Source organism: Cricetulus griseus, chromosome 2 (genome assembly GCF_003668045.3).
Source record: "Cricetulus griseus strain 17A/GY chromosome 2, alternate assembly CriGri-PICRH-1.0, whole genome shotgun sequence".
Taxonomy (NCBI): Eukaryota; Metazoa; Chordata; class Mammalia; order Rodentia; family Cricetidae; genus Cricetulus; species Cricetulus griseus.
In genome coordinates, this window is record NC_048595.1 from 321,076,376 (window position 1) to 321,100,776 (window position 24,401).

Below are 24,401 nucleotides of genomic sequence, written 5' to 3' on the forward strand. Positions count from 1 at the left end.
CTCAACAACTATGGGAGGTTTTTAAATATGTAAAGCAGAAGCTATAACATAGTGTGTGTTGAAAACAAACAAACAAACAAACAAACAAACAAAAAAACCACCACCACCTCTCTAGGGGTATTGTGAAGAGCAGAAGGGTGTGGTGGTTTGAATAGGTATGGCCCCATGGACTCATGTGTTTGAATGCTTGGCCTATAGGGAGTGATACTATTAGGAAGGGTGGCCTTGTTGGAGCAAGTGTGGTTTTGATGGAGGAAGTGTGTCAAGTGTGGAGGCAGGCTTTGAGGTCTCATATATGCTCAAGTTAGGCCTTGTATCATATACAGTCTCCTGCTGCCTGCAGATTCAAGATGTAGAACTCTCAGCTCCTTCTCCAGCACCATGTCTGCCTGTATATCTGCAATGTCCAGCCATGATGCTAATAGACTAAACTTCTGAAACTGTAAGCCAGCCTCAATTAAATGTTTTCCTTTATAAGAGTTGCCATGGTCATTAGAGTCTCTTCACAGCAATAGAAACCCAAACTAAGACAGAATGCTAAGATTCAGGGAAACTTAGGAAGCTTTCAGAGTCACATAGAGGAGAGGCTATGACAGTCTAAAGCAATGCTGCTCAGAGCAGGAAACAGGGGAAGTACTAGAACAGAGTAACAGTTGGTGAAACTGATCGGACAGGTTTTTGTTTTGTTTTACCAAAGAGAGAAATAATTTAGGTAGAAACTTGGGATGTGATCTGAAAAAGATGGGGAACACAGCATAGTTTAGAGAAGGAAGGAACATTAAACAGAATGGGAATGCATGTGTTTGGAGTTTTGTGTGATGACATGGGTATCCATGTGTGAGTAGGGAAATGAGCATAGAAAATGTCTGGTTTGAACTAAAGGGAGTAGTGTTGGGGGACACTGGCCATGGGGTGAGACAATGGTCCACATATGTGATGTTGTGAAGTAGTCTTTGCACTTAGCCAAGTAGCACTGGGTGCCCTTCAAACCAATGTTGATAGTATGCAGAAGCTACGCCCTGGTAGTAAGAATGACAGGAAGACTGTAAACTACCAAATGTAGATTCTTCTTTAGGCCAGGAAGGAAGAAGTAGGGAAAGGGGGTTTCTGAAATTGGGGGTAATGGTTAGAGTGAGATTGTAGAACCTGATGAGCAATGGGAGACAAGATCTCTTTCCTGAGAAAGTGGTGAACAGAGGGAATGCATGCTGGTATGTTCTGTGAACAGAAAGAAGGTTGGGGGCAAAACAAAGCAGAAATAAGCTGGACGATTTCTCTTGAAGAACAAACTATTTGTGTACAGCAAAAAGAAAACAGACAAACCATCCAACTCACCAAAAACTAATCATAAAGAACCTGAGTGATCATCTGTAACATTTTGGAAGGTGGCCTGCATGTGTACATATGTGAAAAAAATACATAAAGCATATCAGTTATCTTTCATGCTAAATTTTTATTCAATGTTATGCAACTGCATAAGTATAAATATTTGTTCAATATACAACAATTATGACATTCATGGGGGGATTTCTTGGAGAAAATAAGACTGCAAACACTTTTATTGCACAGATCCTAACAAACTGAAGCTGGTAAATCTACAGCTGGGAGTCCTACTGAGGGGCACATCTTACAACCACACAGAGACTGACCAAATAGAACACAGAGAAATTCTACCAGCTGGTTGGGGGAGATTCACAACAACAAACAGGTATCACATGTAAGCAACCTTAAGTACTCTTTACTCATCCAAAATGCAAAAACATATTTGGCAAATGATAATACACTATACAAAATATACATAAAAATATCCTTTGTAAACAAGCAGCGAGTTGTGCTTTAAAGAAAACCAGACAGTTAGAAAGCAAAGGCTGTAAACCATGAACTACCTCCTGGACAGACCCGTCCTGATGTCTGAGTGGAGAAGGATCGGGCTATTAGATCTGCCAACCAGATATGCATTATAAGCTTTGAGACCATTTCTGAGACCCATTTGAGTTCTTGTAAAAATATTTGTTATACAGTTTCACAATGTAGTGATGGGGAGTGGCTAGAACTGTATGGTGGTGGGGAGACAGACAGGGGTAAGAGGACACTCCTTTTTCCATTCTTTTTTTTTTCTCATCACCAACTGGCTTTACAAAAACAGGCAACCAAGCAGTCAATGATGCGATGCCTCTGTTTCTGGAGTGCTTACAACCTTATGAGGTGATTTACAGTCCACAGGGTGAGCTCACATAAACAAGCTTATGGTGGAAAGCTACCAAGACACCCTCAAGGGGTCTGGTGCTAGATTCATTATTCATTTGTAAATTTTTTCCCTCTTACACAACCAAGTCTTGCTATGGATCCCAAGCATCTTATAAAAACGTATCTGCATCGTGACTTAGTACTTATTTCAGCAAGTGCCATCTTACAGTCCAAAACAAGCCATCAAAAAAAAAAAAAAAAAAACAACAACAACAAAAAAAAAAAACGCGACAACAGAAACAAATCAGAAAAACCCTCGGCACTAAAATGATCTGACAGACTCTACATATTTCATGGTATACAAAATTTAAATAAGGCTTAGCAAAAGTAAAAAGGATGGTCACATTCAAGCACCAAATAGCTCCAGTCTCTTTGTTACAAAATGCTGTTCTTTATTAATACAGTAATTTTTTGCATACAAATAAAGAGATCGTGTTATGAAATGTATGGAGCTACTCGATGCATCAGAAATGAATGTGAAACCCAGGAACTTGCTAAAAACAGCAAGCTTCATCTACAACATAAGGCCCCAGCTATGTATTAAAATGTATCTGATGTCCTGATTATTCTTTAATATATATGCTATGATGCCAAAATCCACCCCACCCCCTCTTCCTCAACAAAAGCAAATTTAAAACCTCTTCCAATGCCTAATGCATATCACTCCACCTAAGTATTAGCAGATCTGTGTGCAACCAGTGATTTTCCTGTTTTCTCCTGGGCAGGGCTAGTGCAGCACCTACCATAAACATGTGCTTCTTGGACTCACAGCATAAAGGCCTGAGGGTAGGAGCTTGGAAAGGAGGGAAAGAAAGAAGAAAGCTGACCTGCAGTGTGTTTCTAGTCCCTGCGAGCCCTCAGGTGAAAACCAGACATATAACCCAGAGACAATGACAATTGCCGTTTTAGCAACTTGGACCTGAGGGTCAAAATGTCCCCTACAAGGGCTGTCAAATAGATGCCTGGCTCCACCTGTCCTGGCCACTCCTAGCAGAGGGGGCCTGAATGCAGCAGCTCAGAAATACATGTAGCCAGATTCTGTATGATCAAAGATCGTGGTTAAATATACACACAAAAACTCACCATCTACTTACTGTATTTAGGGCTTTCTTTCATCTTTAACTCTACTTATACAAATGGAGCCTTGAACTATTCTCAAACCACAGACCAAAACACGTAGGTGGATGTGTACATATGCGATCATAGGTGGGTTTCTATTTTCACACACACCCAGCTCTGACCACTTTGCTTCATTACTACATTAGGGTTAGATGTTAAAACAAACATCATCTTTTAGAAACACTTCGGTCAACAAGGTGGTCAGCAGCAAGGTACACACTCTACACCCCGAACCAAACACATTTTGCTAGGTATGTACAGCGAGACTTCCTTACCAGCACACCGGGCTGGAAAGGTAGGTTTTGTACAAACACTATCTGGCAACAGTTTTACCGGTTACAACTGGGAAGGCATCTGGAAAAAAGTTCCCTTTTTCCATCTCTCCTCCTCCTCCTCTTCAGTGAGCCTCTGAGCTCTGCTTGGAGGACATTCCCATACAGTGCTGGTTTGTAAGGTGGCAAAGACCCAGTTACAAGTATGCTCGGGTGGGGTCTCAGCCCTGCACCAAGGCTGCATGTTAGGAGGCCTTTTTGTGAGGACTGCTACGCAAGCTCTCCTTGGCCCTCCTCTGCCGCACAACAAAGTCCTTCTCAGAGGAGAGAGGGAGGGGGCGGTCTGTGCTTTGGGCTGGGGGTGCTCTGGTCACCTCCCTGCCCACATTCTGTTTCCTGGCTGGGGGAGGCTGGGTAAGCTCTCTCCCTTTGGGTTCCCCTGTGGTAGCAGTTACTGACAATGCCCTGTCCCGGTGACCTGCTGTGCTGGGCACCTGTGGGTCTGGGAGTTGTGACTCCAGGGCAGAGTTGGAGAGGCGGAAGGAGGGCAGAGAGTCACTCTTTGTCATTTGGCTTCGGCCATCTCCCCCAGACTGGGACTTCCTGTGGTCCCTGCTGCTGGGGGCTGGGGATTCTGAGGTCCCTGTGATAGCCTTGGCTGATGAGGGGCTGCTGGTGGCTGCCGCGGTGACCTCTCGTACTGCAGGCTGGGCCTCAGGAAAGCTGGCTGAATAGCTCAGAGACTTTCCTGGGGGACCAGCTGAGCGGAGAGAACTCTGTGCAGTGGCAGAGGGTGACCGTTTCATCCCGCTGGGCTTGCCTGTTTCAGACAGTGGCTTCTGAGGACTAGGCCCTTTCCCCTTGGACTCTGAGAAGCCCTTCCCCATGGCTGGCCTGTCGGGGCCTTTGAGTCGGCTCTCACCATGGTGCAGGGAAGGGCTGGCCTCCAGCTTGTAGCCCTCTGGGGCTGGAACATAAAGTGCTTCTGGGCATTTCTTTCCTTCTGACCTTCTGTCCCCAGTGGAAGCCTGTTGACTTGGGCTTTTGTCTGTCTGTCTGCCCAGAGTGGGGCCGTCTTTCACAGTGGATGGTTTTGAATGCTTTGGAGACAGGCTTTGCTTTTCACCAGAAGTGAGAAGTTTCTGGTCTACTGCTTCATTGAACCCTGGATGTCCTTGTCTGGGTGGATGCTTTTCCTGTATCTCTTGGGGACAGCCTCCATTGGTGGTTTTCAGTTTGGCATCTAGAGTACTCTCTTCAGTGTGGAGAGTGATAGTGACCCTACTTTCTCCCTGCCCAAACACATTGACTGCTTTGCCCTGGGTAGCCAGGATGTCAGGGAACACGTCTAAGGGACCCTTACTGCCAACCTTACCCTCTCTGCTGGAGCCACCGAGGGGTTGAGTGGCAGGCTCTTTGCCTTTTACAGACCCAGCACTCGGCTTCTGTGAGGAGAGGGACCTGTCAGGGTGCTTACACTTTGAAGGGCTGGGATCAGGGCCAGGCTGGGACTTATGGCTACTGCAGTCACTGTGCCCAGCACTGGTGGTGGCAGTGGTAGTAGTGATGGGTGCAGCAGCAGATCTGGGAGTGTCCTGGAGGCTGGTGCTGGGTTGTGTAGCAGGTTTGGTCCCCAGATCCTTGGTAAAAGTATGGTTTGGAGAACTGCAATGCTGCCAAGCTGCTGGGTTAGACAGCTCTTTGGTGGTCGGGGGTTGTTGAGGACCACTGCCCCCATGTCTCTGTGGACCCTGTTCCTTCCTGTCGGGCTCTCTGGGAGCCTGTTTCTGCAGAGAGGCGGTGGTGGAGAGCTTTTCACTCTTCTCACTGTCAATTCCTGGTGGCTGAGGAGGGTGCCTGGTGGCAGGAACTTCAGGTTTGGATTCTGTGCCTTTCCTTGCCCTGCCGACCTCCTTTTCATATAGAAGCCCAGCTGAGTGAAAGGAGTCTTCCCTGGCCAGGGACTTTACCTCCTCTTGGCCATCTCTGTAGTTTGTTTTTGCACACACCCATGTTTTCTCCGTGGTCTGAGTCTGCATGTAGAAATCGGGGTGGGTCCTTCCCCCAGAAGGGAGACTTTTGGAATTGTCACTGGCTTTACCAGTCTCTGTAGGACACAGCTTCACACAGGGGTCTCTGTATACATCATCCCTCATGGCGGAGCTTTCGCTCTTCACCTTTTCAGAGGGTTCCTTCAGACACGGCTTCTCCTTTGAAGAGATCCCTTCTGGTGGGAGCAGGGCACGTGTACCCAGCCTGGCTGGGTCAACATTATGTAGGGTCTGCCCAGAGCCAGGAAGGACCTTGGTGTCACTGGAACAGTCTTGGTGTTTGGTGGGACTACTGTCTTTCTGCTGGAGGTGGCTCTCTGTGACAGTTGCTGTGGTCCTGGCAGCAGGATGAATGGCCTTCCTATCCTGCTTTGACTTTGGCTCTGTCCCCAGAGCTGCTAGGGAGTCCTGGAGACCCCGGCTTGGGGGCAGGAACCGAGGCTCCAGCAGGTAAGATTTGTTCACCTTTAAGCTGGCGGAGGAAGGCTCTCTCAGGCTGGTGGAGTCACTCTTCTTCCCACTGCTACCAGGAAGAGCTGGTGGCCCAGAAGATCCCATGCTGACACCTGGGCTAGGGCTCTGTGCAGGCTCTGGGGAAAGCAGCTCTGTTTTGGAGGCATGAGGTCCAGACAGGAGAGCAATGTCCAGTGTGCCTTCAATTGGCTTTAGGTACGAAACTGACCTGCCCTCCAGCTTATACTCAGAGGGGCTCTTCCTCACAGGGGATTCGGGAGCAACAAAGCCTGCTTTCTCCCCTCCATTCTCTCCCCGGCCAGCTAAGGCTTTGAGAGGAACAAAGGAAACGGCACTCATCTGAGATGTGTGGGTACTGCTGATAAATGCCCGGCTCTCAGGGGCTGGCATGGTCTCCTGTTGTCCAGCCATGGGCCGTACAGGGTTCCCTGGCAAGCATTCATGGGTGCTAGATGTCATCTTGGGTTTCAGGATGTGACTATCGTCTTTGTCATCCAGTGACATTTTCTTTCGGAGGTAATCAATATTGGCCAGCTTGCTGTCTAGTTTCTCACTTCGAAGAAGCTCTTTGGCCTGGGAGACCTTCTCTGTGTATTCACCCTTTCCAGGAGTGGGCCTGTCAGGGATGTGACACATACTATCCTGGAGGATGCTAGATGCTGAAGCCCTCTTAAAGTCACTTAGAGATTGGCTGTGCTCCCCAGGTGCCAGGCTGCATGCTGCCCCTTCTGAGGCCACCCCTTCAATGGCCCGCACGCTGGCCTGCTTGTGGAGAGTGTCCTTTAGCAAGCTTCCCACAGAAGACGACTCTGCTGTTGTGTTTTCAAAATGACCTGACCTGTCCAACCCCTTGGGGTACACTTTCTTCTCTCTCTCCTCCAGCCTGAAGAGAGCATAGCTTTCTGAATCACCACCAAGGCTGTGAGGTTTCTGGTGGGGTTCATGTTTCTCCTCTGGTTTCTTCACTATGACCTTGGCCTTTAGCTTGTCCCGGTCCAGGTCATCCACAGACTCTTGCCTGCCCAGCTTCCGAGACACAGGGCGTTTCAAACAGCCTTGTTCTACTGGCCTGGCCCGACTGAGGGAAGGCGCGTCACATACATTCTCCTCCAGGCTCTGCAGCGTCACCTCCCTCTGACACTGTTCCCTCTGCACCTCCTCTTGTGTCACCTCCAGGCTGTGCTTGCGGGAGCACAGGTGCTTCTTGTCACTGCTGTAGGAGGGTGACAGCTTTTCCTCTGACTGTACCCGCTTCAGCAGTGGGGAACGGGGCGGCTCTGCACTCTTGGGCCTCACGATGTGTCTGACGATGGTGGGGGGGGAGTGCATCTTGCTAGGAAAGGCTTGAGTGATCTTGGCATTGCCCAGCGAGTGTCCCAACAGAGGGGATGGGGACCGCTGAGGGGAGGTTGGCTGGGGAGTTGGAGAGGGTGTCCTGGCCAGCGGGGAGAGTGGGATGCTGCCAGCTGACTTCCGCCTTCCAGAGCGGTATCGTTGCCCACTGAGTTTGGGGGCCAGGCCGTGGAGGGTACTGGGCCGGATATGCCCTGAACCTGCTGGAGAATTGGGGGCACTTGAACTTGGTGAGCTGCTCTGGGAGGAATTTGTACCTGTGGGTGGAAAACATGGACTGTGAGCAACTAGGTGTCCTTTGCTTCCTACACTTCTGTTCCAGAAGTTCACGGAAGGCTTCTCACATAAGCTTCCCCATAGACCTATTACCCACTTTATTCTAATAGTCAGAATGGCCCCCAATTGTGTCCTATCCAAGTGCTACCTGTCACAAGTCAATTCAGCCTGGTTTCTTCATCCTTGCCTGGCTTATGCCTTCCAGGACATGCCTTCCTTTCCACTCTCTGGGGCTGTCTAGCCTAGAACTACTCACCTGATGGGAAATCAGGAGTAGAGCGATAGCTGGGTGTTGGTGATCGTGGGGACAAACTGTGAGTAGGGGACCCTGGAAGGCTCTCTCCAGATGACAGGGATCGGTTCAAGCAGGAGAAACTTCGGCTGGTGTGGAGTAAAGGAGAAGGCTGCTTGGCTAGTTTCTTGAAGAGAGATCTCCTCCTGAGCAGAGACAGCAGCAAAGGGTCAGAATTTACTTTCAACAACCATCCTCATGAGCAAGGCACGTCACCAGTCCCACCACTGTCACACAGTGACAGGATAGCCAACCTACAAAATGGCAGCATGCCACTTCCGTATTGACAACTTTCTCATGGCCTAGGAGACTGACAGGGTGCATGAAGGATCTCTTAATTCCAAACAGCAAGAAATAGTAAAGTAAGAAAGTCATAAAATATTAAATCCTTCACTGCTGAGTACATCCTCCCAACGACTGTTGTCTTGGGTATAGACATACTTTAAGGTGGGAGGTTTTGAGCAGTGGTTTTTATTTGTGAAGGACTGTTTGCTGTGCCTGATCCACTGTGGACTTGTAAATGTGACCAACACAGTGTGTTTTTGCCTTTACCTGGAAAACACGGAATGAGGTGAAGCCCAAGCTGCTGTATCAGTGGGCAACAGATACAAATGTGCATTCAGTGTTAAAAGAGTTCATTACAGAAAAGTATACAAACGCCCACAGCTTATCAGTGTAGTAACTGTACATGGTTCTTTTACCAAAGAGGCCTAGGATAGCCCTGGTAGTTGTTGGAATGCTAAACATTAAAACAATTTTCCTCTATAACATGAAGAAAATGTAAATATGAAGTGCCCTCTCAAGAAAACCTGGAATGATCCTATGCTAGAACTTGTCTAAAAGGAAAATAAATGCATTTGGGATAAAATGACAGATGAAGGCCTAGAGAGGTGGCTCAGAAGTTAAGAGCACTGGCTGCTCTTCCAGAGGACCCAGGCCACCTGATGGATCACCACCATCTCTAACTTCAGTTCCAGAGAACCTGACACCTTCTTCTGGCTCTGTGGGCACCAGGCACACACATGGCGCATAGACACACATGCAGGCCCAACACCCACACACATAAATAGAAGTCAGGGGATGAAGCATCCCACTTCCTTCTGTCTCCAGAATGACCACCTTTGATTCTCTTACCTGTTTCTATTTCCATCTCTATAGTATATATAACTCTCTATACGTCATGTGTTTACATGGTTATTTTAGTTTTTCTAGGCCTTGGGGCTTATCTGTTGATGCAACCAAGAAAAATGAGAAGCTGAGTCAGGAAGTGTAGGCCCATAATCCCAGCGCATTGGAAAGCTGAGACAGGATTCCAAGTTCAAGGCTTGTCTAGGCTACAGCGTGAATATAAACAATGCTACCGAGTGAATTTAAGGCCAGCCTGGGAAACTGGGGCTCTGTCTCAGAACAAAACAATGACAAAAAATAAAAAGAGGGTGGAGGATGTTGCTCGGTGGCAGAACACATGCTTATGTACATGAAGCTGAAGCCCAACCCCCAGTTCTTAAGCAAAAGAACCCCAAAACATCGCCATAAAATTAGTGTTAAACTTATAAAAGTCACCGTCTACCATCTGACACCATATGCTGTCCCTCTCTTTCTGGTCCTAAGATATCTAAAGCAAAAATATCCCAACCCCCCACCAACCAGCAATTTGATTACTTAGACGGCTCCTGCACCATTCTGCCTCAGATGGGCTCCGTACTGTTTTCCTACATAATAACTGTTTTTCCTGGAGTTAATAAAGCACTTTGATTAGACAACTTCTTTTATATTTCTATCCAAAAGTCTTAGCATGATGAACTCCCAGGTTCAAGTGAACAAAGGATCATGACTATGGCAGCTCAAAGGAGCCATACCCAGACCAGAAAGTAATGCCCCTTCCCAGTGCACAGGCTCGCATGTGCTTTAGTCTATACCATTGCGTGTCACCTCATTAGATTTTAGTCAGACAGAGCTCTTATTTCCAGACTTATTTGAAAGCTATAAAGATTCAGTTATTTTGTGATATATGACATTAGAAAAAAGACCTTCCTATTAACTGCAGATTTCATGTGGACAAATTGCCTGCTTGTCGAGTGTATCAAATCCAACTGTCCTGGAATGATATCTGAAGGCTTTAACAATGAGAAAGGGAAACAAAAACACAGCAGAGCTGATGAGATGGCTCAGCAGGTTAAAGTGCTCAACACACAAGCATGGCCACCTGTGGTCAATCTCTTGAGCCTATGGTGGAAGAAGAAAATTAGTTCCCAAAAGGTGCCCTCTGATGCACTGTGGGGGAGGGTGTGTGTGAGTGTGTGTGTGTGTGTGTGTGTGTGTGTGTGTGTGTGTGTGTGTGTGTGTGTGTGTGTGTGGTGTGTGTGTGTGTGTGTGTACACAAAAAACAATATATAGTTTTAAAACCAGTGTGATAGCTATTCTTGACTGTTGACTACATCTGGAACTTAAACTCAAAAAACAGAATGAAAGACGCACCTGTGAGGGTTTTGTTTGCTTGTTTTGTTTCTTTTTATTTTCCCTTCATTTGAATTCACTTCTAATCTGGATCTTTGAGTTAGGAAGACAGGCCTTTAATCTGGGCCACACCTTCTGCTGGAAGCCCATACAAGGACATGGAAGAAGGAAGCTTTTGCTCTTTTGCTCTTTGTCTGCTTACCCTCGCCTTGCTAGCATGGCCATTCCTTCACTGGCATTAGAACCCAGTTCTCGGAGGATTCCTGCATATACTGAAGACCAGATGAGACATCCAGTCATGTCTACTGAGCAAATAGGGGATTCTTGGGCTTTCCATTCACAGCCAGCCATTGTTGGATTTGCTGGACTGTAGCCTGTAAGTCATTCCAATAAATCCCTTTTAAATATAGAGAGGGGTTCATTCTGTAAGTTCTGTTCTTCTAGAATCCAGAGAACCCTAACTAATACAATCAGTAATGGACTTTTCATGGTGTCCACACATGCTAAAGATTGCAACAGCAATCTTTTTACAGTGAGAGCCAGTAATTCTGCTATCCATGCAATGCATTGAACTTTAATGTCTGCTGTGAACTGTGGTATAACATTTCTCATAGAGAAATACAACTTTCTCAAACATACTGGATAAGGGACACATTTTATCCAACACCGGTGGATATCAACCTTTCAAGAAGGCTGACCCAACCTACCTTTCTAAACTTTCCTTCTTCTTAGACTTTTTGCTCCTTCTCACCATCCGGCTCTTGTAACTGTTCCTTCTGGCTGGTCCTGTTTTGATTGATGTGTTTTCAAATGGGGTAGTGGTGATTGACACCTTATTCCCACTCTATAAAAGAGATGAAGTTGTATTAGAAAGAAATGCTGTGAAGAAGTGAGATCAGAACCAAGACAAGTAACAAGACAGGTGCATTGTGTAAGGGAGTGTCTTCCATTGGTAACAACTCTACAATGAACAAAGTCCTGACAGTACAAATGGGGGGGGGGGTAGACAAAGTAACAAGTCTCTTTAGTGTGGGTGAGAGTCCACACATTTCACATATCTGAGGCAAATCCAAGCTCCAAATATTAGCAGGCTTCTTTCCCTGCCAAGGCTTCTCATCCACTGTGCTAGCTACCAGCAGAACCCACCATCTCCTAGAGCTCAGTAGAGGAGTAAATGAGAGTTTGCAAAGCCTTTAACACCAAGTGTGACACATGGAAAGGGCTCTATAAATAACAGCCATCTTCATCCATATGTATTAAATATAAATGTGCCCAGTAGCTGTCTGGTCTTACTTGATATATTTTCCTCCTTTCTCTGTTTCATGTTTTTCTTTGACCTAGAAATCATAGGGCGACAAACTGAATGAGACTTTTATTTGTAATAATGTTAGACTATCCCTTTCTTATTGTCATAAAACCTGTCAGCTTGCACAGTGGGGAAGTATGTGACAGCCCACAGGGAAAGCACTCTTTAACCAGGTCAGGCACAGAGACATACATCCTGTGGGTTTCTGTGTCCTTTCAACTTCATCTTGGTATGGGGCTTGCTAGTCAGGCCCTAGTGATGAAGGTGAGCATTGCAGTCAGCAGCCAGGCATAGGGATGCTGGGTCAGGTGGGCAGACACTCTGGCTCCTACAATCTTTCCTGGAATGTCATAATATCCAAGGGATAAATGATTATCTCAAAATCAGAGGTGGCTATGATTAACTTGAAAGGATAAGTAGTATTAGAGCAAAGGCGTTTTAAAAGGTGCTTTCCAGAAGATACCCAGAAGGTAAGTCTGAAGCCATACCAAACCATGGGAAGACAAGTGCTGTGGGAAAGGGGGACTGGGAAAACAAATCTCTGCTTCACCGATATCTACTGTCTTGTCCCGATTGGGAAATATCCCATACTATTATAAGAAGAAAATGGTAAAACAAAAAGAAAAGAAAAACCACTGAAATCTCTACTCAGCTCCCAATGGTAGTGTTTCAATCCATTTCCTGCTGGGTTTTAATTGTTTTTGAGGAGGAGGAGTGAGAATCAGACGTAGGGCCTAGGTGCCTGCAAGTAAGCACTCTGTCATTAAACTACAAGGCTACATCATTCCTAGTCTATACTAGTCTTTCTTTGGGCATATATAAATATATGCACATCTTATAAACTATTTTAATGTTAGATTTGTAGCTATTTTCCATTTTACATGTCTAAAAGCCTCTCATCATTAAATAATCTCCAAGAACATGCTTTGTATTGGCTGCCTACTAATATCTCCCCACTGTTACTCTTTCTGGCTTTTATTTCTATGAGCTGATGGTCCATTATTTATTTATATTTCTTTAGGGCAGTTCTCAACCTTCCTAACACCACGACCCCTTAATACAGTTCCTGATGTTGTGGTGACCCCCAGCCATAAAATTATTTTGCTGCTCCTTCATGATTATAATTTTGCTAGTGTTATGAATTATAATGTAAATATCTGATATGTGACCCTGTGAAAGCGCTGGTTTACTCTGGGAGGCATGACCCATAGGTTGAGAACCACTGCCATACAGACCACTTTGTTCACATTTTATTTCTAGTCTAGTATTGAAAAGACAGTGTTTCATTATTGCCTTCATAGTTGTTTATGTACCACTTTAGAAGTATAATTTCACACCTAATAATAGAATTGAAGAAAATATTTCAGGCAGATGGAGTCTGAATGCCCACAGAATGATATGTGTCTTACATGCAAATGCAAAACCTTTAAATTTTACATTTACTTTAATGGTAGAGGCTGGCCTTCTAGTGTTTTCAAATGGAAAATTCACTGTTGATGATTTTTGGAAGGAGGTCTTCATAAACTGAGTGATCCTATGATGACATCGGACTTACTCCCCCATGTTGCATCCCACAAAACAGCTTGGGTACATCTTCCCCTGGTATTATGACCAGTGTTGCCTTATCCTATCAGCCACTGGGTCTGTTCAAGTGCATTTCAGCATTGCCTTTTTTTCTTAAAGCAGAGTCTCACATTGTAGTGCAGGCTGACCCAGAACTCACAATGTAGCCCAAGTTGACCTCGAACTTGTGGCAGTCCTTCCTCTTCAACCTCCAGGGGGCTGGGACTTTTTACCTTTTTAAGAAGCTAACAATGCCATCTGGTGTTTTAAAACACAATTTAGTTTTAAAGTCATTTCCACATATAATATTTATTTTTATAACCAAGATCTAAGGGTTGGGTCACTAATCACGAAGTGAGAAAGGACTGTCAACCTTAGATTATGGATAATGACAACAGTTTCAAGGACCTAAGGTTCACAGTGGTAAGTGAAACAGTCAAAGCCTGGCTACTCTGTCCCTCATCCCCTAGTGCTCCTCTTTCCCACCCTACTCCATGTAGGCAGCAGATGCCTGGTCCCCTGTACCTCTCCAGTGTCTGGCACAGAGCATGGCTTGTGTTATCACAGTATTGGTCAGCAAAACAGTCACATGACATGTGGGGCATGCTCAGAGTACCAGATCACTGAGAAATTGAGGCATAAACATGATAAAATTGTATAAGATAAATATAATACAAATAGAGAATGTTTCCCATTAGAAAATACAGAGGAGCAGGGCTTGCTGACTCAGCACAATGCAAGGCTCTGAATAATGAATAAATGCCTCCTTCGACAGAAACTAAACCTACTTTTTCTTTTCCTACATACGACTTTTCAAAAGGCAATTCACTTGACTGATGTGCATACACCAAAGGCAAGCCCTCTAATAAGAAATACACAAGATGCATTGCACAAATATTAGTCAGAAACATCAGGAGAAATGGTAAATGAAAAAAAAAAAAAAAAATTGGGTGCTATTTGTGAAGCCTGCCACCTGGTGGATCCGCCTAGCTACAGCAAGAGCTCTATGAGCTACAGCAACCCGACGAATGGATGAGAGACCTCTTAAGAAAGTCAGTGAATGCTGTCTGTAAAAACAGTAGCAACAGAAACAAAGCAAGCAGACTGCTAGATGTCCAGTTAATTCACTTTTACTTGAAACTCTTTTTGTTATTAGTGTACAGTGGGAGGGAAATGATTTTAAGCTGGCTGCACTGAGTACAATAGCTAAAGTCAGGCTATCAACGTCTCCATCTGGCTTTGTCAGTTAATTAGCTGGTCTCAGGATAATTCACTGAGGACCACTGTTTCTGTCTGATGATATTTCTGCATCCTTTGTGTCATGGGCCCTGACTCTCCTCCTCCATCCTAGCTCTAGCCTGTTTGCACACTTTACCCCTACACGAACCAAGGCTTCCACCCACTCAGCTGGCTGTGTACTTCCTAAGACTTGAGACGCACCCACCCACTTCCCATTTGCACTTCTACTCATGCAGCCTAGCCTAGCCTGAATCTACTTGTCCATGTACTAAATCTCTGGCCATCTTTCAAGGCCTGCACAGATTACCCCCACTTCTCCTGTGCTCTTTCATAGATGCTGGTGGAGCACCATCTTTCTCTCTTCTGAGCCTCTGCCATGTTTACAGTCTGTTCCTTATGCTTAGCACTTTGATTAAAGCCTGGTGTTGCCACTGCTTCCTGCTGTGAGCATTAGACTCTGAGGTGCTGGTAATTAGATGCAAGTGCTGGAGCAGTGTGTGGTAGGCGTTGAAAGCACAGCCTCTGAATCACACTGCCTGGATGGAGACCATCCTCCTAGCAGATGGTTGTGGCTGCCTTGTTCATGTTTCTCTACTTTGGTTTTTGTGTCTGGAAAATGGGGACACTTCCATCTATAGCATCTACCTCAGAGAATAACCGAGGGTTACATGAGTATGTATAAAACACAGCAGAGTCTGGCAGGTGCCAAGTACTCTTGCTTCATTAGCTATGTATGTGTATGAGTGCTAGTGTTGGGTAGGATCATGTGTGTATGGGGTAACCATGTGAGGTCAGAAGCCACCCTTGGATGGTTTTTCTCAGATGCTGTCTACCTTGCTCTTTGATGCAAGATCTGGAAATTCTCCAAGTAGGCTAACCTGACTGGCCAGCAAAACCAGAGATCTTCCTGTCTCTGCTTCCCCAGTGGTGAGACTACAGGTACCACTGTACCCAGATGTTTCCTCCATGTTTCTAGATCAATGGTTCTCAACCTCTGGATTTGTGACCCATTTGGGAGTCACACATCAGATAGTTACATTAAGATTCATAACAGTAGCCAAGATTACAGTTTTGAAGTAGCAACAAAATAATTTTGTGGTCAGAGGGTCACAGCATTAGGGAAGGTTGAGAACCACTGTTCTAGAGAACCAAACTCAAGTCCCATGCTTGCCAGGAAAGTACTTTACAAAATGAACTATTAACCTCAGCTCCCTATATTACCTACATTCCTGTGTTGTTTTTGTTTTTACATGACTCTCATAGTATTTAGCCCAAAGCTCTGGATAGATCAGTGTCTTCACAGATATGGGGGGATGACAGTCACACCATTTGGTTGTCTCCACTCCATAATTGAGAAGCTTCCCAGAGTTCATGGGAAGAAAGTTACTGAACCAAGTGCTGTTGAGGCCTAGAGATTCTCTGATGCATCAGGAATTTAAACAAAGCAATCTGGCTGGACAGAAAGTTTCCTAATTGCAGAGGGTAAGCCTGACATGTTATCATTTGAGCAAGGGCTGTAACTAGGACAATATGGTCTCCATCTACAACTGAAGGGCAAAGAAAGACCATCAAGATCTTTTAGAAAGATTTATGCTGTCCTGTCATTGAGTTCTTCTTGAAGGGAAGGTCTAAGGAAACTGAATGGAGGCCATATCATCCACTCATCCTATCCCATGAGTCTACTCTACTGACTGCTTTTGGACTGGTCTCCCTGTCCATGTAAGCTGCTGGAGCTTCCATAGCAGGTCTGCTTTGAAGCTGTAGGGGAAAATGAAAACAAACATGCAGCAACAGAAAGTAGAAAATTCTTCCAGTGTCCTCAGTGCAAAAGACATACGTAGTTCATTTTAGTTCATATGATTACACAGCCCTACAAGTGATCTTTCCATTGTTTTCTAAGGATGCCACCAGATGCTTAGTAAGTATAAAAGACCATGGAGATGACAGCCAAGAATACTAAACAGAGCTGCCTCCCTATGTGAAGTCAGCCGCAGCACATAGGAGCCCATTGCCGAGGCTAGTCACTTGACGCTTTTTGTTCACAAATTGCTGGTTAAATTTGGAAGAAAGCTACATGATTACACAGTTCACTGGGATGATAATTAAATCCCTTGTATCCTCTTTGTTTCATTACACTAGTTACTGCTCTTGAGTGCTTCCTTTATGAGCAGAGGCAGGATCTGCTGCTTGGATGGGTGACAGAGCATACTGTAGCTTCAGAGGGTGCCAAGGCATGGTACACTCCATCATGCTTGCACTCTTTTGGTGGCCCACAGTGACAGAGTTGTAGGTTGTAGAAGGTGACCAGGTGACCATACACTAAAATTTCACACAAGGGACCAGCTGATTCAATAAAGACATTTCCAATTTCATAGAAGCAAGGATATTTGGAGATCCAAAATCACATTAAGATACAAAATAAATTCAGCTTAGTTTTTCTTCTTCCATAAATTTCTGTATGCTATGAAGTAAAATATTACTATGCTGGTTAATTTTTTTCTTATCAATTTGACAAAAACTAGGATAATCTAGGAAGAGGAAACCTCAACTGAAAAAAATGCCCCCATAAGATTGGCCTGTGGGAGATTTTCTTGATTGATTGACTGATGTGGGAGGGCAGGGCCTAGTTGGGCAGTGCCTCTTGTGGGCAGGTGGTCTTGGGGCATATACAAATGAAGGCTGAAGAAGCCATGAAGTACAAGTTAGTAAGCAGTGTTCCTCCGTGGCCTCAAGTGTGGTTTATGCCCTTACATCTCCCATAATGGATTGTAAACTCAAAGCTGAAAGAAACCCTTTCACCCCAAGTAGCTTTTGATGGTCTTTATCACAGCAATAGGAAAGCAAACTAAGACAATAAGACAATTCCCATTTAAATTTCTTTAACTTAAAAAAAAAATCATGGCAGTGAGGCACCACCTGGATGAATGGCAACTGAGAGAATTATTCTCCAATGCCAGGGAACCTTGACTGTAGAGAGCTGCTTCCAGCAGTCTCCACAAAACTAAATGACTCACTGGATATAGAAGACAAACTCTACTGTCATTCCAGGCTCTCATCCACAAAACAGGGGACCACAGGATCAAAGATTGGGGGTGAAGTGTCTATTGAGACTCCAAAATCTGTGTTTTTTCTTGACTTTGTGGTCTAAGACAGTTTTCACAGCCAGGATCTCAAAGTCTGGGGTTCTACTCCACCTCTGGTCTCTGGGATGCTTTATTGGGAATGTTATCCTGCCCTTGTTAAAGAATTTAAAAGGAAGGACTGCTGCATCAAACTGACATAGTTGAACCAGAATAAGCTATGTGGTCCTGTCATGCTGGACATAATAGGAAGACACTGTAGTTCATTTTAACTCTATAAACCTACTGAGCCCTAAACCCAAGGCCAATTTTGTAATTAATAATGTAAATTGATCGAGAGCAATAACTTTTTATCTACTAGCTCACTCTGGACCTTAAGGCACATAGACTATTGCTTCTGGACCCTGGACCAGACTCTAAATAGTGTGAGTCTAGGGAAGGACAGGAACAGCAGGAGGAAAGGCATTTAAATGCACCCGTTTTCAAAAGACTTCCACACCCACTCTTCTGCTAGTGCCTTCAAATTCCTCATTTTCTTTCAAGTTCCACGTCAGTGTCACTCCCCTGGCATGCCTCTCTTTACTCTTAGAATGTTCTCTCCAACAGCACAATGTTCCTCTTTATGCTCAGCCTGGGATAATTAAGTTGTTTTTCTCATATACATGTCCTGTACTTTCTGAGAGCAAAGAACATCCCTTATTCCCTGTATCAACAATATTTATGAGATCTCAAATGTTATTTAAACCATTCATAGGGGTTTACAGTTGTACACATTTATCCCCTGTCTCCCTAATGGGTTTTTTTGATGCTCAAATCTCTCTGGCTGGTCAAAAAAAATGTGTAAGGAAAGGACTATGATTCTCATCTCAGATAAAGCAGCCTTTTCTAGAGAAAATTTAAAAATCAAATTCAAGTTCAGCTAATTTTGTATCTTTGAGTTTGTCTTCTGGAGTTTGCATGTAGCGAATCAAGACTCTCAGAAGACCTGCCTGAGTGGAGAAATGTGCACGCTGCTCTCCATTTATATTCCTGCTCTCTGGGATCTGATTGCCACAGGCTCTATTTGATGCTCCTTTTAAGTAAGAACTGATCCCCATGGAAACTTAACTTAGATTTGTGTGTGAGCAGGGGAGGAGCCTCGTGACTGCTAGGGCCATCCTTCCACCCATCATTTAGAGTACATGTAAATACATCTAAAGTTCTATCTTTAAGTGGAGTGCCAGCCCTTAAACAAAACCTTTAGATGCACCTTCACAGTTAGATAGTACTTTGTCTCCTCTTATACTAGAATAATGTCATCTGAGGGTCACCCGTAGAACTGGTGGTTCCCACATGGACTCTATAGAATTCATGTTCTGTGTGATTGGTAGTAAGAAACAAATGCAGGTAATAAGAGTGCAGGTTCAAGGGCACCTTTCCACAGCACAGAACCAGGACACTCTTAATAGTTTTCCCTCCTATCAGACTAGACTACTACATCTGGACCCTCCCACTGGTGGAGACTGACTCCAGGCCACACCACAGGAATCCTGATCTCACTATGCTGATTCCTTGGGGTTACCTACTGCCTCTACATGGCCAGGACATGGGAAAAAAGTACCTTCAGCAGAAGCTCGATGACTTCAGTGTGGACGAGTCCATGTACCGGCTCTCCATTGATGTGTGTGATGAGATCCCCAGCCTTCAGGCCTGCCTGGTGTGCGGGACTTCCTTCTTCTACATTCTACATAGAGTTCAAGAGGAGAGTACATATTCGTAAGCAAACAAATGACAACCCCAACACCTACTGTTTCTTCTGTTAGGAGATTATGAGTCACCTTGTGAATGGTCCTAAGAACTAATAGGAGCTTCAAAAAGGCATGAGTCCTGCTCTAATACTGTTCTAAAACAGGGCAATTCCCATGTTTCCTTAAAACACCCTCAAGTGAGCAGGAATGTGATTTTTGAAAAGTAAATCTAGGGGGGGGAAAGGAGAAATGTAAAGGATAGGGCTGAAGAGATGCCCCCCCCCAAGGTTAAGAGAATGACTCCTATGGAGGATCTGAGTTCAGTTCCCAGAACCCCTGGGACTACTGTCTCTTAATTCCAGCTCTGGGGTAGCTAAAGCCTTTTGCCCCTGAATGCATTTATACTCAGACATACTGTAATTAAAAATAAAATAACCTCTATTTTCTTAAGGACAATAAAGGGTTATAAAGAACATAAAGGGTCTCTATGGCTCCAAAGCTACACAGAGAAACCCTGTCTTGAAAAACCAAAAAAAAAAAAAGTCTCTATGTTCACCAGATTGGTACATAAGAACGGGCAAGCAATTACAGAAAGGGGGCAGAGTTAAGAAAATCGACTAGCTGGGGATATGCCAAATTCTACCACAGAAAAGAACACCAAAAGGAAAAGAAAATGGGTCCCACGGTGCTACAGGAACACACAACACGCCAGCGTCTACTACACTTTGGACCACGGGTACCCACTCTGGGCTGGTTGGAAAGGAAAATGGACAAGAATGAAGCTTTGCTCTTACCCAGACAATGTGGTGCACGGTGTAGATGTCACTGTCTCCCACATACACGCGGATGGCTCGGATGGTAAATCCATAGTTCTTCCCTGAACTGTGGATAACAATGGGCTGGTGGGGACTGGCAGAAGCTGCTGAAGAATCTCTGCTGGGAGAAGAATCCCGTGAGGAAGAAGGGTCTGAAGACAGGGAGTGCGGGGACATGGGACTTCCCAATGGAGACACAGCAAACATATCTGCAACAAAGAAGACAGCGTCAAAGTGCAGGCAGGGCACAGCCAACCTTCCCCTGGGGAGCCCCACCACAACCAGGAAGACAAAGAGTGGTCATAAAATAAATCCCTTTGTTTCCAATGGCAAAGGAAGAACTACACAGAGGAAATGCTTATGTTGGTAACTGGTTTTGGTGCGAAACTCAAGCCCATTGAGGGAACATTAAAAGGATTTCTTGTTTAATGTTTCAATAAATATTCTAAAATTAAGAATTTTTGGTTTTTCTATACAGAGTTTTCTGGTTGTGGATTCTTAAGATTATTTCAGTGAACTAAATCCTTTACAGATGCATGTATTCATAATGTTTGTTTACAAGAGGAGACTAAGTGTATAAAGAGATAGTCTTCTCCAAATCTTACACTAAACAATTTAACCTGATTTTCCAAATGCACATGGCAGGAAAACAGTGATTGATCACCAGCTGCTTTCTGCAATGTTGCTGAGCTAGTACTTATTAACACATTTAATTGAGAAACTTGACTACAAAAGAACCACTGCAGTTGTAACTGCTCCTCCTCACACAGCGGCTTCAAAAAATAATGTTTCCTCAAGGGTAAGGAAGGTCACATACATGTTAGGAGCAAAGCAGTTCATGTCCCTGAGTACTTTCTCTGCTCTGTTGCAGAAGCAAACTTCTGCTTTTGAGCATTTGTATTCTCCAGGGCTCAGAAACTGAAACTTTACCCCCAAGGTAATGGTATTTGGAGGAACATTTGGAAAATAATTAGATAATGAGGACTGTCTCTGGTGGTGGGGTTAGTGTGTTTCTGAAAAAGGCCTGAAGCCTTTAAGAGATGCCATCTATGTGGAACCAGACACCAGAGGCCTTGACTGGGCATCTTTGCCTGTACAGCCATGAACAATAGATTCTTATTATCTGAGCATAAGGTATTATATTATAGTAGCCAGAGAAAATTAAGATGTAAGCTCACTGTTCTATGTGAATGCATGTGGATCTTAATTAATCATGAAATTGTGTGTGCGTGTGTGTGTGTGTGTGTGTGTGTGTGTGTGTGTGTGTGTGTGTGTGTGTGTGTGTGTGTTCTGAGAAGACATAACCATCTACAAAGCATGCTGAGATTTGAATGTGAACTTGGTTGGAATAAGGAAATAAGGTGCTACTGGAGACTCAGAGGGTCATGGCAAGACCTAATGTGGTCACAGTAAGATGAAGGCATTTACTAGATGTACTCTGAGTCTTCAGTCATCCACATAAGAGTAAAGCTAAGTATTACTGCGAGTGTTCTTTGACTCTGACTTTATGTGGAACATTGATTCTCTTTACAGATACTTGTCTGTCTAACCCAAAGGCCAGGTAAAAAGAGGTCATTGTTGGATGGGGACCTTCATGACATGTGAGAGGGGGACAGATCAGACACTCAAGGCTCAGACTGTGAGAAGGTCAGGATCCCTCTTCTTGGCCACATGGTGGTCTCCCTTTCCTCTACAAATGGTGTAACTTCCCGCTTTTTCCAAAGAACATGCTACTTCACCTGCTTGTACAGATGGGCTAGGCTGCACTGAACTGCCCCTTCCTTGTTACACACGGGCACTGCAGCCACCTTTGAAATATGCATGGCCATATAGCCAACAGGGATAGGTGTTGGCCCTGTGGGGTCAATGGGATGTTTTCTAGCAAAGGAATTTGCATTATGCTTTTAAGAGCATTTGCTTCTATCAATTTTTGCACAATTGTGAAATATTAAAATAGTAAGCCATCTCTTTTATACATAGTGTATTCTGCCCAATGCATGCCACCCATAAAAGAATTCAGTTTCCAGTTCTACTCTCTCTCTCTCACTGAGTGATGTCATGACCACCAGTGTATATATTTCATCTCTGCCAGGGATGACTTACAGATCAGTAGATGCAAAACCAAGTCATAGGAAAACATAGCAATCCAACAAAACCATAATTAAGTATGGTTTTCTAAAACGGCATAGATTAAGCTGCCTTCTAGCTGGAGAAAGTGAAGCTCAGTCCACAAGATTGGGAAAACATCTTATTTCAGTGCCTCCTGTGAAGAAATTCTCTGCCATCTCCAAAAATGCAAAGCTTACATTCTGTGTCTGTTTCCTCATTAATTAGATGATACAAAGCGTACCTAGCTTTCCAACACATGAGCTGTAAACAGCTCTGTAAGTACACACACAGCACGTGGTCTACAGCAGAATTATCCCTGGGAGGGAAATTCATTATTTAGCTCATGGGGGAGAAGAAAAAGGTTTTAAGAAAACAAATGAAATACACTTTCATGGGAAGAAAACTTCTCCCTTTTGATCCCCAGATACAGAAGGTAAACTGAGACACATATGCACATGCTGTCTGGGTGCCCCTGAGGTCCTCGAGGGGGAAATTCACAGGCATGTTGGGCAGAAGCTCTTGAGAGCTGTCCTCAGATCCCACCCTTGATTGCCTCATGCGCTCTTGCATTTCAATCCAATCCGCATTCCAGGTTGAGGGAGGAGGGTGAGAAGCGCATGCACAAATCACACAATTTCATGCGAGTTGATGTCTCTCTACCTCCTGGGATCATGAGGGACAGAGCACTGGCAGAGAGGGACTTTGTGACTTTCCCCGAAATTTTCTTTTTCTCTGTGCTTTCTAATCGCTGCCGTGCCATGTGAGAAGTGGGTTCACTGGATGGCTTTGAGGTGTTATCTGCACTGTCCACACACTCGCTTCGACCATTTATCTGATCCAAGTGCTCTGAAAAACTGCCAACTGTACAAAGAAGAAGGAATAAACATATTCAGGGAAAGTTAGGACAGGAGAAGTGGAGATGGGAATAGAGGCTGGACTGACACCGGGAGGGACTTCCGCGTGGCTCCTAGGTCCAAATGTGCCAGGCTGAATGTGGAAAACTAGTGGCTTGAGAGTGATGCTATGGAGGACAAAGAGATGGAGGAGCTATCTATTCAGGCTTCACTCTCCTGTACACAGGCAAGTTCTTTTTCTGTTTTTGTTTTTGTTTTTGTTTTGTTTTTGAGACATGGTTTCTCTGTATAGCTTTGGAGCCTATCCTGGCAATCACTCTGGAGACCAGGTTGGCCTCAAACTCACAGATATCTGCCTGCCTCCACCTCCTGAGTGCTGGGATTAAAGGCATGCACCACCAACACCCAGCTCACAGGCAAGTTCTTAATGATTCCATTTAATCAGGAGGATAGCTTTCTGTAATCTACATTTCAGAACCCTCTGACAGTCTCCTCCTATGGGCCTTCAAGGAGATAATCTTATAAACCCACTAACCTCCCCCTCATACTGATACTAGTGATTATCATGAATGCTGCTAATCATTGTGACACAGGGACACCATTTAATCACTCTGTAGACCATGTCCGTTTCACCTCCTCTCCACTTCCCAAGAGAACACGGACCCAGGTATGTACGTCATAGAAAGAGTCAAAATGTCCCTTCATTCCTACCACACCTGTTTTCACTCCAAGCCTTTTGTAAGTTTCAAAGGGCAAGATACAAGATACCGCTCGCTCACCACATTACTTAGTCACAAACTCCATCTTCCCGGCTTTCAATCTAGACTATGTCATGTGCTGGTCCTCCCAGCAGCATTCTCTATCCCATCTAAGACACACTTTTCTCTGAAGTTTATTAACCTCTAATATCAGAGGGGTTACTCTTAAGTTAAAACATTAGGACTTTGCATAAGAATAGAAACATGTTGGAGGGGGTTGAGATGGATAGTTGCAGAGGTGGAGAATGAGGGAAACATGATGCATCCCTGAGAGACAGACTGAGCAGTGACTCACATTACTCTTTATTCGCCAAGCTAAAAAGTCTTCTGGTTTCAAAATCACTGATAACACTTTAACATTTCTGTCTAGATCTCACAAATATCTCAAATTCTATTCTTTCAAGATACA

The 24,401-nt window shown here is 44.5% G+C and overlaps 1 protein-coding gene across 8 annotated transcripts in view; it reads right to left on the minus strand.

Annotated features, from left to right (window-relative positions):
• Positions 1-1,433: 1,433 nt before the first annotated feature.
• Positions 1,434-24,401, minus strand: part of Mast4 (microtubule associated serine/threonine kinase family member 4) — a 594,674-nt gene continuing 571,706 nt past the window's right edge. For 6 of the 8 annotated variants that reach the window (XM_035440538.1, XM_035440540.1, XM_035440539.1 and 3 more), the window contains 6 exons: positions 23,041-23,241; positions 20,251-20,480; positions 19,330-19,452; positions 11,249-11,385; positions 8,049-8,230; positions 1,434-7,773 (listed from right to left, as the gene is read on the minus strand). In XM_035440538.1, the coding sequence (XP_035296429.1) occupies positions 3,884-7,773; positions 8,049-8,230; positions 11,249-11,385; positions 19,330-19,452; positions 20,251-20,480; positions 23,041-23,241 (4,763 nt within the window). In that variant the 3' untranslated portion in view covers positions 1,434-3,883. The remainder of the gene's footprint in view (positions 7,774-8,048; positions 8,231-11,248; positions 11,386-19,329; positions 19,453-20,250; positions 20,481-23,040; positions 23,242-24,401) is intronic. The other 2 variants (XM_035440537.1, XM_027401579.2) reach the window with 1 other exon arrangement.